The sequence below is a fragment of the Drosophila busckii genome, chromosome 3R (assembly GCF_011750605.1).
Source record: "Drosophila busckii strain San Diego stock center, stock number 13000-0081.31 chromosome 3R, ASM1175060v1, whole genome shotgun sequence".
Lineage (NCBI taxonomy): Eukaryota > Metazoa > Arthropoda > Insecta > Diptera > Drosophilidae > Drosophila > Drosophila busckii.
This window is the reverse complement of record NC_046607.1, coordinates 13,936,568-13,950,029: the sequence shown is the minus strand read 5'-3', so window position 1 is coordinate 13,950,029 and position 13,462 is coordinate 13,936,568. Positions and strand designations below refer to the sequence as shown.

At 39.3% G+C, this 13,462-nt stretch overlaps 4 protein-coding genes across 5 annotated transcripts; 1 reads left to right on the top strand and 3 right to left on the bottom strand.

The window, feature by feature from the left end:
• Positions 1–489: 489 nt before the first annotated feature.
• On the bottom strand, positions 490–1,840 carry LOC108602209 (solute carrier family 35 member B1 homolog). Its single transcript, XM_017990256.2, has 3 exons — positions 1,542–1,840; positions 1,025–1,486; positions 490–972 (listed from the first exon to the last, which is right to left on the bottom strand). The coding sequence occupies exons 1-3, from the start codon at positions 1,744–1,746 to the stop codon at positions 623–625; spliced, it is 1,017 nt and encodes a 338-aa protein (XP_017845745.2). The 5' UTR covers positions 1,747–1,840; the 3' UTR covers positions 490–622.
• A 285-nt stretch (positions 1,841–2,125) lies between these two features.
• On the bottom strand, positions 2,126–5,918 carry LOC108604792 (ubiquitin carboxyl-terminal hydrolase 8). Of its 2 annotated transcripts, XM_017994392.1 has the most exons (8): positions 5,718–5,918; positions 5,149–5,658; positions 4,930–5,092; positions 4,365–4,874; positions 3,924–4,301; positions 3,388–3,618; positions 2,871–3,322; positions 2,126–2,809 (listed from the first exon to the last, which is right to left on the bottom strand). In XM_017994392.1, exons 1-8 carry the CDS (start codon positions 5,810–5,812, stop codon positions 2,476–2,478), a joined length of 2,673 nt encoding a protein of 890 aa, XP_017849881.1. In that variant the 5' UTR covers positions 5,813–5,918; the 3' UTR covers positions 2,126–2,475. The 2 variants fall into 2 exon arrangements, with proteins under 2 accessions (XP_017849881.1, XP_017849882.1); XM_017994393.1 differs by lacking the exons at positions 3,924–4,301; positions 4,365–4,874; positions 4,930–5,092; positions 5,149–5,658; positions 5,718–5,918 and adding an exon at positions 3,678–3,806.
• A 1,246-nt stretch (positions 5,919–7,164) lies between these two features.
• LOC108602551 (seminase) lies at positions 7,165–8,010 on the bottom strand. The gene has a single exon (XM_017990686.1). The coding sequence runs from the start codon at positions 8,007–8,009 to the stop codon at positions 7,197–7,199; it is 813 nt and encodes a 270-aa protein (XP_017846175.1). The 5' UTR covers position 8,010; the 3' UTR covers positions 7,165–7,196.
• A 2,427-nt stretch (positions 8,011–10,437) lies between these two features.
• On the top strand, positions 10,438–11,277 carry LOC108601300 (seminase-like). Its single transcript, XM_017989200.1, has one exon. It carries the CDS (start codon positions 10,438–10,440, stop codon positions 11,275–11,277), a length of 840 nt encoding a protein of 279 aa, XP_017844689.1.
• The last annotated feature ends 2,185 nt before the right edge of the window (positions 11,278–13,462 follow it).

Genomic DNA, 13,462 nt, shown 5'->3' with positions numbered 1-13,462 from the left:
TTTTAACTGCTTTTCTTTTTTTAATTAATCACTAAGGCACTATGCTAGCAAACTTTTTTGTATTTATTATTGCTTTTGTTTAAAACTTTTGCACTTTTTAGCAATTCTTTCATAATGGGTGTTGTAATTTATTCCTTAAATTGAAATCCTTTTGTGTTATGAGGACCACGCGCTATTAACGACCGCATCAAATGTAATATCAACGAACATAATGTATTTATAAACTTATTTTTAATTTATTAAAAACGAGCAACGACCGCAACAGACTAACGTGCAGATTTGACGAAATACAAATATAAACACTTAAAAATTGTTCATCAACGTTAGGGATGTAAACGGCGGCATCGATACTCCGATACTTTTGTTTGTATATCGAGTACTTGAGAGCAAAACTTTGGCGCGCATACAATTATTTAAAGTTACAGTGAAGACACAATTTATTTTTAACTATTTGATTCGTCTACTTTAATAAAAATTAAATTGTATTTAAGATCAAACTGAAATGGAGTGTTTGCTAAGCGTTTAAAAAAACAAAAATTAAAATTTTGTACGATTTGCAGCACAGACTAATTAAAACTACAGGCTATTTGCAATGCAAATAAAGCTACACAGGTAATAAATTCTACGAAATCAGTTTCTTTTGCTCCTCTTTCAGTTTGGCATCGCCACCAGCTTTCTTGCTGGGCGTATTTGGCTTCTTGCCGTACATCATGTCCGTGAATAGCGCTGCAAAGACCAAGACAGCGCCAAACCACTGGCGAGCAATTAATACATTGCCAAACAACAACACGGAGCAGAGCACGGTGAAGAACTTGCGTGTGGTGGTAACAACAGAGCAGGCCAAAGGCCCAAATCCGGCTACCATAAGGAAGATGAACAACTGTCCCAATGCACCGCAAAGTGCAATCAATGATAGATGCACCCAGACTTCGGAATGTCTCAACGCAAACTGAACGAACTCCTTGCCTTCGCCTGCAAAAGTTAACATTAGTTAAATTTTTTCAATTAAAAGGTTTGAGCTTACCAGTTATGAGCATAGCTGCGCCTAGCATTATTGTGCTCCAGTAGTTCATGGACAGCATCATCTGCTGACCGGAAGGCGCGCTTGCTGCACGCATACGTTCTTGTATGGCACCCGTTAGGCCATCCATAGCCAAGCTCAGAAACAGCAACAGCTCGCCCAAGCCAGTGGTTTCCTTGGGTAGGTTGGATACCTTGCTTTCCTTGTACATAAACAGTATAACTCCCAGCACAATAGTAAGCACGCACGCATAGCGCGTCCAGCTGTACGATTTGCGTCCAATTAGCACGCCCAAGATCATCACAGGTATAGGCTTAGCCGATTTGCCCACAACAGCCGTGGGATAAGGTACCCAACGTAGCGCCATGTTTGTTGAAACCATTGCCAGCAGATATGTCAAGGAACACGCCGCATATTGGACATAGTGCGTTGTATCCTCCTTTTGTGGCTTCACTGTCAGCATACCTACAGCAGATTCAATTAATTTAAAGTACTTTGCTGCTACATAAACAACTCATACCTTTGGCAAATAAATAATTGCACAAACATTGTACAAAAACAAGCGCTAGTGTGAAAGTGAAACGCTCTCCTACAGCTCCATCTGGCTGGACTTCATCTCCATATCGTCCACGAGTAAGCTTCTCTTGTACGATGCCGTACAGAAAGTAGGAGAAAAATATGCCAATCGCATAGATGGCAAATCGACTGTGTTCCGGTATGTTCATGTTTTGAAACTTTTTGCTTATTTAACTATAATAAATTGATTAAACACCTGGCATTGTTATAAACGCTCAAAATATCTAATACGTGGATGTTGTTTGTAAGCCAGGGTTGCCACATCAACTACTTTCCGGCCAGTGCGGGCATACTTTGCGACTGCTGATTGTTGGCGAGAAATCTGGCGGTAATTTCTCAAGCTAACTAGATTTGAATGGCAAGAACAGTCATTTATGAAGATCTGCTTACTTTCTTTCGCTCATATATTTTAAATTGCTCTTAATTATATTATATAATATATATATATCAACTTTACCTATTTTTAAATTTAATACAAGAGTAAATGTTTTGAAATTCAATTTCATTTATTTGGTTTTTTTTTTGTTGTAATAAGTGTAAAATACAATAAACTCTATTTCTATCGCTCTCTTGTTATACTGGTAATGCACTTAAGTTCTGGACGAGTCCAATATTTATATAAATACCGCAAAAAGCTTCAATTTAATAATCATTTAAAAAATTAGCTGATAATGTGGCAATGTCTTCGTTAAAATAAACATACGTAGTACACGTCAAATCTTAAACAACAACCAACAAGCATAAAATGAAAAGGCAAAAGTTTACATTAATTGGTGAATCGACTAGATCCTAATAGCTGTAAATAAGAAAAACAAAGGATGCGTGCAAAGCAAATTTAACAGTTGAAAGGTCAAACATAGAATTAGTTTCAATTGCAACTATGATAGTGTTAATGGTCCAGGGGGTAACCAGGTATAAAATAGTATGTAGGCCGCGCTCGAAACAACATTTGAAGTGTCCAAGTGAGAAACAATCTGATCGTCAAATTTAAACCAACGTCCATAGTTGGCGCTCTTGCAGAATGCCGTATAATGTCCGCCCTCCATGGTGCCATAATGATTAGATACCGCATACAGTTGATAAGTCTTAGGCGTGCTGGCACGTGATTCTGCTTTGGCTGTATAGGGTTTCATTTCCAGATTCTCCAAAGGAAATTGCAAATAATTTTGCTTCTTAACGTACGCACCAGCATTGCTAGGATCAGCATAGAAGCTGCCAAGTAAACAAAGTATTTTATAAGCTAAGTATAGGCGCATTAACTAATTAAGCTTACCGCTTTAGATGTATGACCAGCACTGGGGGCAATTTGGAAATGTCCAACTTTTTGATGGCATCACGTTTGGTTTTGCAATTCGGACAATTCCAGCCGTGGATTTTCTCACCGCTAAAATACATGTCCAGGCATTGATTTAGATAACATAGATTTGCGTTTTGCGGCAGCTCCAGGCTAAGATTTGAGAAACACTCATATGTTGCCGACTCCTTGTTGCAGGTAATGCACTTGACGGTGCTCTTCATTTGGCCATAAAATAAATGCAATATAACACTCTCCTTCGACTTGGTGAACTCAACCCAAGCCTTACGCGATGCACTGTGCTCGGCCTCAAGCTTGCCCTGCAACGTCTGCAAATCGGAGTGCAGCCAATCCATGAGTATGGTAAGAAACTCATGCGAATCCTGTTGATCAACGCCACGGAATATTTTCTGATATTGTCCGACAACATACTGATGCAAATAAAACAATATATATATATATAATATATGCAGGATAAATTTGCTGTACAACTTACGCGTAAATCGCGACTAGCCACACACTTGTATTGGCCATTCCATAGCTCCTTGATAAGCGCCGCTACCTCCTCAATAACCTCACCATTTGTTTTGTTATTGCGACTAATTTGTTTTTTATACTTATCCGAAATACAATAGTCCGCCAGCTGGGCGGTGTTGCTAAGACACTGTATAATGCTGTTCATATAACAAGTATTGCCCAGATTCTTTAGTCCAGTTAGGCCACGTCCCTGCATATAAAAAATATAAATTTAATTTCAAATAAATATAAATATTAATGCGTTATTACGCGTCTTAGTGGAAATATGGAACTGTAAATGCTATACGTAGGTGGTAGCTGTATTTTAACACCTGCTACGCAAATCATTTGCAACAATTTGTGTACTTTAGTGGTAGCTGCAACATGCTTTGAGTTCAGACAGCGCGCGACTAAAACAAAATTGCAATAAAATCGTAGCATGCTTGCAAAAAACGTCTGCCCCCCCATGCTATTGATTTGGCCAAATGGCTATTTATAGACTTTAAAACGACTCACCACATCATGGCCCACAACGGGTGAAAAATCACGCACGCGTGGTTTGGCCGTTGCCGTTGCCTGTGCCGCTGCTGCTGGGCTCAGTGGCTTTGTGGCACGATCATAGCTGGGACGTGGCTCTTCAGTTGGAGATTCTATGTTCAAGCCATCGCCATCGCCACCAACTGGCGGCTTATAATGTCTCTTGGCTTCACGCGCAATGGCCATAAGACGCGCACGCTCTAGACGATTGCGTTCATTTACTGCATCCAGTCGCTGGCGCTCAAGTATTTTGGACTCTATAAGTCTGGTGACTTCGGCATTAGCCTGCAGTTGCTGTTGCTGCAGCTGCTCCTTGAAACGATCAAGCTCATCACGCAGGTGTATATTCTCAATTTTCTAACAATTATAGTTGCAAATGAGTAAATAACAGCATAATATGACTTAGCTTAAGTTACTTACATAATCCTCAGCTTTAGATTCGAGCTGCAATATATTAAACACCACATTCTGTTCCGAGCTGTTTAGCGTTGCACCCTCAGCATGCAGCCGCTTTAGATCCTGCATATTCTGCCATTTGAGTGCTTCCTTATCTAGCAGCTCGTCGTTTTGCTTAGCTGCCTGCAGCAGCTCAGCTTGAACCCGCATAATTTCATCAATTTGTTGTCCCGGCTGTTGTTGCTGCTGCTGCGCGCTTTGATCGTAAATTCGCAGCGCTGCTTGTTTGCTAGCGCGATTAATGCTTGGACGCTGTACGAAATCACGCGCGTTTATAATATCTTCCTTCATGGTAATGTCATTAATTGACGGATATTCAATGTCATCAATGCTGTCAATATCGTTGTTGTTGTTGTTCTTATAAGGCGCCTGCACGCTGGGATTGCTGCAGTGTGTGGGATACATCATTAAAAAGTATTCATAGCCGCCATCTAATATTTGTATGGGCATGCGATAGGTCACATCCGGATCATACTGCAAAGAGTAATAGTTTTAATTAAAGCATTCAACTTAAGTTCCGCGCACGCACATTTTTCAATATATTCAACAATCTAGCAATAGGCGTATTGTCCGCAGGATGCGCATCCTTGCTGTACCAGTCCATTAGCACTACAGAATCCTTAACAGAACGTGCAGCCCACGAAGCCTTGGCGCTGCTGCTCAAGCGTGCCTGCAATTTGCCCGCCGACATGCTGTAAATATTTAAATATATTACAAGTTACATTGCAATATGCCACGAGCGAGTTACCCTGGTGCTATGAGCTCCTCGGGCACATTAAATGCATAACTGTAGTTCAAATGGGACTGCTCGTAGTCGGCGCTGTGGCGACAGTCCATGACCAGCACGGATTGCTTTGCCATGCGTTGAAACAGCGCCTCGCAGCTGATAATGCTCAACTGTTCGTATTCAACGTCTGGCGGCACATTAACACTTTGCTGACCAATTGGTTCCGGTGGCAGCAGACTAATAGAGCCCACATTTAGGCCAGTATCGTCTGAGATTGTTGGCACTAGTTGCTTATAGCGCTTGCTTAGCGCATCAGTTAGCAGCTCCAGTGTGTCCATTATGCGTCGGTTTTTCTCTGTGTCACCCAGCACTTGCCGCACCATCAACTTGTGTTCATTGTAGTCCGATTTATGGTGTATCGCAGACAGCAAATTGAAGTACTTCACATAGTTAATATAAGCCAGCTCCTGGTCTCCACTTAGACGATGGTCTTCAGCAATCACGTACAGCTTGTGCGCTCCATTGAGTAACCTGTAATTTTTGTTGACATCAGCAGATGCGGGCACACAATAGATACGGTGTCCACTTACAGTTTCATGCTCGTTTTGCGCACGTCTTGTATTTTTGTCATTTTCTCTAGGTCCTCCAATTTAACTCCCATATAGAGTTTCTTTAGCTGTGCCATTGTGTTGTGTAGCTGCGGGGGGCTCCTTGTATTCTGTTAACCCCTCAATTTATACTTTGTTTACGACAGTGGGTGTTGGAGTTTTTGCATTTAAGAATTTAATTAGTGATGTAAGCTAACCGATGTTTCTATGGCGATATTAAGCAAGTATCATCCACAATAAACTGCATGTCATTCGCACATATCATCCAACACAATAAACGCGGTAATTTAAAAATTAAAAAGGCAAAGTTTATCAAAAAGTTATCTGCGCTCTGGGCTAAACCGGACATGTTGTAATTGCAATTTAAAAATTTACGAACCCATATCATCCTTTTTTATAAGGTGTATCTTTATTTAATCAATTCTGAGCTATTAGCCAGACTACTTTTGTTAGTTACTTTCTCAATAAAGCTCTTCACTTGATAAATATCAGTAAAAAAACTTGGTAGTCTTGGGTTATTGCATTCGGGTCCAGCAACTACAATGCCACATAGTTCATTTTCCGAAGTTAGTATGGGGCATCCAAAATTGCGTGCACACGTCCTGAACTTTGATCTTTGATCCTTTCTACGTTGTTTGGTACAACCGATTGTCTTTGGACGCACCTCGTCGTTGAAATGACTTTGGCACTGGTTTTGATTAAGCAACTGTGATTGATGAAGTGTTACTTTTGATTTAGATGTTCCACAGGCGACAACGGTTACTTTTGCATAATCCAGTAGGGGCTTTTTACACAACGTAACATAATCATAATTTTCGTCGGGCATGGGTGTTAATAGTTTAATCACAGCAATATCCATATTATTACCAGGGAACACATACTTCTTGGGTACATACATGTTGCTAATGATGGAAAACTCATTTTCATCTGCATCGCTATTGAAAAATTCCACAATAAGATCGTTTAATATATCTTTATATGCATGCATGCAACTTGCCGATGTCAACACAAATTCTCTACTATAATAGGCACCACCACAAGCAAACTTTTTACCGCTCATGATGCGTATTAGCCAGTTCATAGCCTGGTGTTTTTCTTGAGTGTACTTTTTGGTTTCCGCATCCTCCTCATCGCTTGTTTTGGTGGCCTTAACGTTTTTGGCAATGAAAACCAAAAGCATGAAGAGACACAACACTTCAAATTGCTTTTGCATGTCGCTCTTGTGTGTTTTACACTAAGATCTAACTAATATATTTTTCAAATTGAATTTAAGTTTATTTAAATAAATTATGAATACTAATTATAGGCGTAGAGAACTGTACTAGGGTATCAAATCGCATAAGGCATAAGCTGCTGGCAGCTGAGCCAGAGCTTAAATAAAATCCACAGTTTTAAGGCTTAAGAAATTATTTTAAATTTTTTAATTGCAACAATATGAATACATAAGCAATTATTTGATGTTTACTCAATTGCGCCACTTTTAATACCTTTTTGAATTGAAAATATATATTTTTTGACCTCCATTATGTTAGTATAGACCCCAGGAATCGAAGTATTGCTGCATCCGGAGCCATAAGATACAATGCCACAGAGTTCGTCTTTATAAATTAAAGGACTACCGCCATCATATAGGCATAAGCGTGGATCCTTAGGCTCTGTTACGCAGATGCTTGTAAGCGTTAAGTCTAGCATACCTTTAAATTTGCGTCGACATTCCGCGAAATTCTCAACTAACACATCTCCCTTCTTGGTTAAATGACTGGGTGGTTGTACATCGAAGCTATCATAGCCCCAGGCAAAGGCAGTCATACGCATGCCAGTGAGAGGATATGTTTCACACAATTTGATAAATTCAGTTAATCTACCTTTGATGGGTCTCATAAGTCGAACTACAGCAATATCCATGTCTGTTTGACGCGGCTTAAACGACTCCGGCATATAGATTGTATCTATTAGTGCATAATTATCACGCTCTTCACCATAAATGGCGGTGCCTTCGACACTTACACCATCCAAACTATTTCTATAGGGTCGTATGCAATTCGCTGAGGTTAGCACCAACATCGGCGCGTAGTAAGAAGCACCGCAGGCAAATGTGCCATCCGAGTTCATAATGCGCAGCAACCATCCGCCAAAATTAGCACCAGTATTTGTATCCATCCCACCCCAAAAACGTTTTTGGACTTTCGTTCTTTTCGATATATATCCTTTATAAATTTTAGTCCATGCCGTTGGCATCAGGCAGATTAAAAATGCGATCAACAAGAGTCGCATGCTAAAGCTTTATATTTTAACTGTAGATTTCTATGTATATATAACACGACTTTAAAGAATTGTTGTTTGATTTTCTTTGCTCTTTCGTTCTTTAAATTGTTTTTTTCATGCATATTCAGCAAGGAATTTAGAGTATAGAACGAGAGTTGATTAAATGATTGATAAGACATTGAGCTTTTTAATAAATTAATAAATTACAATTTATTCATTATAGTGCAATTCTTACAATGGAACTTAATACTCACTTTTAGAATTATTTGCTTTACTAAATTTCTGCTCAAAGTGTATAGTATAGTTCGCAGAACTTTGAAGTGTTACATTACGCTTTAATTGAATTAAAGCATTAAAACGTCATCTACATCGCGTAATTGCTGTTAAAATCCGTTTGACGTGCTTGTCTGTATATATCTTTGTATATCATTTAAAGCGGCTGTTTAAAGATCAATTAAGTGACACAATTTGGAAGTTATGTGAGTATTCATTACGCGCTAAACTGGTTCATATGACTGAGGCGTGTTTAAGATGACATCATAAGCGCCACTTACAATTGCGTACTTGCAACGTCTAGCGGTATTTTGATTGCCCAACACCCTCAAAAATAAACCCGACTCGGGGCTAAAATCGTATGCGCAGTTATTTTGAGAACTGGAACTGCGTAATATGGGTTTCAAGTGTAACAACTGGACGCTGAACTTATAAACCGCGATGACAACACTTCCTGGGCAAGAGCTTTAGCTTAGGGTGTTCTGTTCTGTGCTGTTCTGTAGTTTTGCTGTTTATATGGCTAATCTTCCGGCATGGCCGATGGCCAATTACGCACGTAGACACACCTAACGTCTCCCACTGGATAACATTTAACAGACTTATTAACATCAACAGCACACAATCATAAAAACGTCATCAAATTTAATTCTATTTTTTTTTTTTTTTTTGATAATTGCGAATGCTTAACAGGTGCACGGCTACTAGCTTCGAGTTAATTTCATTCTCACATATTTATGTTGTACGTACGTTTGTATATCACGTACTCTGCATTAATTCGGCGAACGCGGGTATTTACGCCTGCGCCGCATAGCAAATTAGCCAAGAAGCGCGTGCCCCCCAGCCCATCGGATAAGTTCTATTTGCTGTGTTGACTAACCCATTTGCCCATTTTATGCTTTTATTTTGTTGATTTTACAAATCAATATGCGCAGCTCTTCGCTTTTGCTTGATAAAAATTACATAAAAATTAAATTCAGTTATAAGCATTAATATATTTATTAATAAAACTCTAAGCTCTAAGGGTAAACGTTAGCTTAATGCAAAAAAGCGCATATTAAATTATAAATTTAAAAGTTTCTAGCTTACTTTAATAAGCTCAAAATGTTTAGTGTTGGCTTGACTTAAATTTTAAATATTTACATATATCAATTGTTTTTGCTGCAAACGAGTACAAATTTCAGGCTACATGCTTAAACTGAGCGCAAGTTGCATTTAAAAAAATGTAAGACGAGTCGGAGACTAACTTGTTCTAACTATATCAATATATATATATATATATATATTAATTGCAAGCACAACTGTCTCACTGCTTGTTTAGTCACCAACAGTTCAGACACTACTGACCTGACATAAATTAGTGTGCAAGCAAGCCTGGTGAGAGCGCAAGCCCTTCAGAGAGCGTGAGCTTGTTTATCAGCAGCGCTGCTGCGCTCTCTTCGTTCATCTGCGCTGCTTCAACCAGCCAGTCTCTCTCATATAAATTAGTGTGCAAGCAAGGAAGGTGAGAGCGCAAGCCCTTCAGACTCTGAAGTTCAGAGTGCATGAGCTTGTTATCAACAGCGCTGCTGCGCTCTCTTCGCTTGTATGTGCTTGATCGGTCTGCGCTGCTTGGAGCGAACGAAAGCGTCGCTGCTTCGTTGGTGAGAGAGCGCTTTGCTTTGACTGCAGGTGGACTCTGAGCATCGTAGGCTGGCTGTCTTCAGTTGGCTGCCCTCTGTTGATGTCAAGCAACGAAGGCCACGTGCCTTGAACTTGAATATTTTTGGTGGAGCCAATTAAATTAAAGGTTCTACTTTGATAAATAAAATATTGTAAGCTTTAAGTTTCTGCTTCAAATGTTTTGAATACAAACTTTTACTTTGGCTTGAAACTAAACATATGCATACAAAAAATTACATTTGTCTGAAAGCTGATGTTATAAATTAATTAAAGGAATTGTCTCTTAGCTTTAGAATTGTTGCGCACTTTACTTTGTTACAATGTCAGACTTTGTTATTAATAATTAAAAATGTTCAAATTGCTTACAATTTAAAATTGGCTCTGGTACCAAACTGGCATCTGGCGTTACTAACTATTTTGAACGGTAATGCTTTCAATTTAGTACATCAGTATTGTTTGCATGATGCGAACAAACATACTATTATTGCTATTACTACTCAGCTGGATGATATTAAAGGTCGAGAGCAGGCTTTATAAATTGAATGTACGCAAGCTGACGAAGAAGGCAAAGCGGAGTTGGAATGGTGATAAATTCAATGGCTGGGTGGTGCGCATAACGGAATTCAGTGGTCCATTTGCCTGTTGTGGCTCCTACGTTTCACCACTGATTGTGTTAAGCTCCGCCAACTGCCTACACGAGCATCGTCCTGTTTTGAGCGGCGGTGCAGTTGAGTCAGTTACACTTTACGGCAATGAGAAGAACAATTTTGCGTTTATAGAGTTCATCTATCTGCCGCACAACTTTGTAAAAAATTCAAACTATATGGACATTGGCGTTGTGCAATTGATGAAACCTGTACCAGGCAAGCGAGTGGAATTCATCAAGCTGTGTTCGTCGAGTCTCAATGCCCCTATGCCAATGCGAAGCTACGCCTGGGGCTATGACAGTCAACGAATTGCACCAATTTCAATGGATATTCGAAACGGAACAGTGCATCTCTTGGAGCACAGCAATTGCGTCGATCAGTACAAACAGTACATCAATATTCGAATATCCAGCACTGCGATGTGTGTCCAACAGCCCAAGAATCGGCTCGATTGCCTTTACGATGCCGGCTGTCCGTTGGTTGATTCCAATGAATTGTGTGGTATTGTGTCCTTGGGTCCTTCATGCGAAGACACTAGCAATCCTGGCATATATACGAAAATAGCTGATGTAAGACTTTTTATCGACGAGGTCGAAAGTGCCGCCATGATGGACGATGCTAAGCAACGAATAGTTCCAAAAATTCCATTTGTGCGTTTTTGTATGAGGAATTTAAATAAGACGAAACTGTTCATTTAATAAAATGAAATCACTGCTACTATTACTACTGAAATATATGCATAGCTTATATAAATTGGCAATTTATTAAATGTTATAATATTCAACGTTTTTATTGTGGCAACATCCAATGCACTTAATTCTAATGAGTTTTATATTTATTATTTACATTTTATATTTATTTATTATATTTATTATTTATATTAAACAAAGTCTACACTAGTGTGTATACAATATACAAATTGATATTTTTTTTACGCTAATATCAAGTGAAGCGTATAAATGAAATTCGAGTATGCCTTGGTACTAATTCAGTTATAGGCTTTGCTTTAATAACCATAAAGTGTGGAAAAAATCTTATATAATTATAGACAGTTATATAAACATAATGTAATATAATAATAAATAGACCAATTGAGATAAAAGTTTGAATTTAAATGCTGATTAGTTTGGTTTGTCTGCAGCATGAGAATAAACTTCTTTTTAATAATAATGCTCAGTTGGATCTCTGCAAGCGAAAGCAGGATCTACCAGAAAGATATACGCACCTATACCAAAAAGGAGAGACGACAATGGAATGGTGATGATTTGAATGGATGGATGATGCGCATTACGGAGCCAAGTGGTGCCTTTATCTGCTGTGGCTCCTACATTGCACCGTTGATTGTCCTAACCTCCGCCAGTTGTATTTATTATTATCGTCAAAGCTTATCCGGCGCTGCTGTGGAAGCGACTGTGCGTTATGGCAACGAGTCGCAAAACTTTGCGTTTATTGATATGATACATTTACCTACAAACTATGTAAAAAACAAAAATTATTATGACATTGCCATTGTAGTGCTCTTCAAGCCCGTACCAGGCCTAAAAGTGGAATTTATCAAACTCTTCGATGGCAATATATATGAAAATACGATGCTATCTTCATTCGGTTGGGGCTACGACAGCGAGGCGCTCAGACCAATCTCAAGTACAGCTGAAAACGTTACAGTACCGCTTATATCGCGAGAACAATGCCACAAAGAATATAGTGCATTTACCGTAAGCATTTCAACTACTGCGGTATGTACAAAACAGCCCGAGGATCAAACACGTTGTCTCTACGATGGCGGCTGTCCATTGGTGATAAATACAAGTTTGTGCGGCCTCGTCTCCATTGGTCCAAGCTGCCACAACACCGACCATCCCGGCATATATACTAGCATAGTAGCTGTGCGTGACTTTATTGATGATAATCTAAACAGCCTTGATGGTAGTCCGATGCCGCGCTTAACTCAAAAAAATCGACGACCCAAAGTTCCCTTTATTACAATAAATATTAGACCTTAAATAATTTTACTCTATAAATAAATTTTTATAAATTTTGTCTTGAATTTTTTTTATGCGTGGCCAAAGGTGCTGAACTGTCTGCTGTAACCTGAGCTGCTGCGAATGATCTGAGCCACAACATCTGTTGGGATCGCTGATACGGGAGATGCAGCTTAAAGTGTAATTGATTCTTCAGGAAGCTACAAAAAGACAGACAGCTATCCAAAAAAAAAAAAAAATAAAACTATGCAGACAGATCGGAAGCAAAGATGGGAAACAATGTTTTGTGCTTAGCGATGAGAGTAATGATCTTCCTTTGATCTTGAGTTACGTTGCAGCAAACTAAGGTTATTAACTTTGCTCATGTTGCTGCTGTGCTGTAATTTGATATTGCAGCTAAGCAGACTGAGCTGAACTGAGCTGATCTGAGCTGCGAGGTGTTTGACCCAATCTACGGAGTCTGGTAAGGCGCGCTGATTCATGATTTGGAGCTTTGAACTGCATTGAACTTAAGATTGCGCATACGCCGCATAGGCTAATCAAACAGACTATAACTATAAATTGTAGAAAGTTATGTGTTGCCATCAAACATGTTGCAATAGCAGACGGCGTTGTGTTTGGTTCGTTTGTTGTTGTTGTGTTTTGTAGGCTTTTGGCATTTGAGGCGCGCCACGTGTAAATGATATATGGCCCCAGCTGAACTGCGTGTGTGTGTGTGTGCGTGTGCCCCCTAGAGTAATAGATAAAATGCACAGTCACGTCATGTCACGCTTATGTAAATTCTAGCTTTAGTACTTTAAAGCAGCAGTAGCTGCTGCTAGCAAAATGTTGCATTGTCTTAAAGTTTCTGGAAACTTTTTGGGCCAACAACAAGTGGCGGCGTCGCTTCAGACTTACGTCA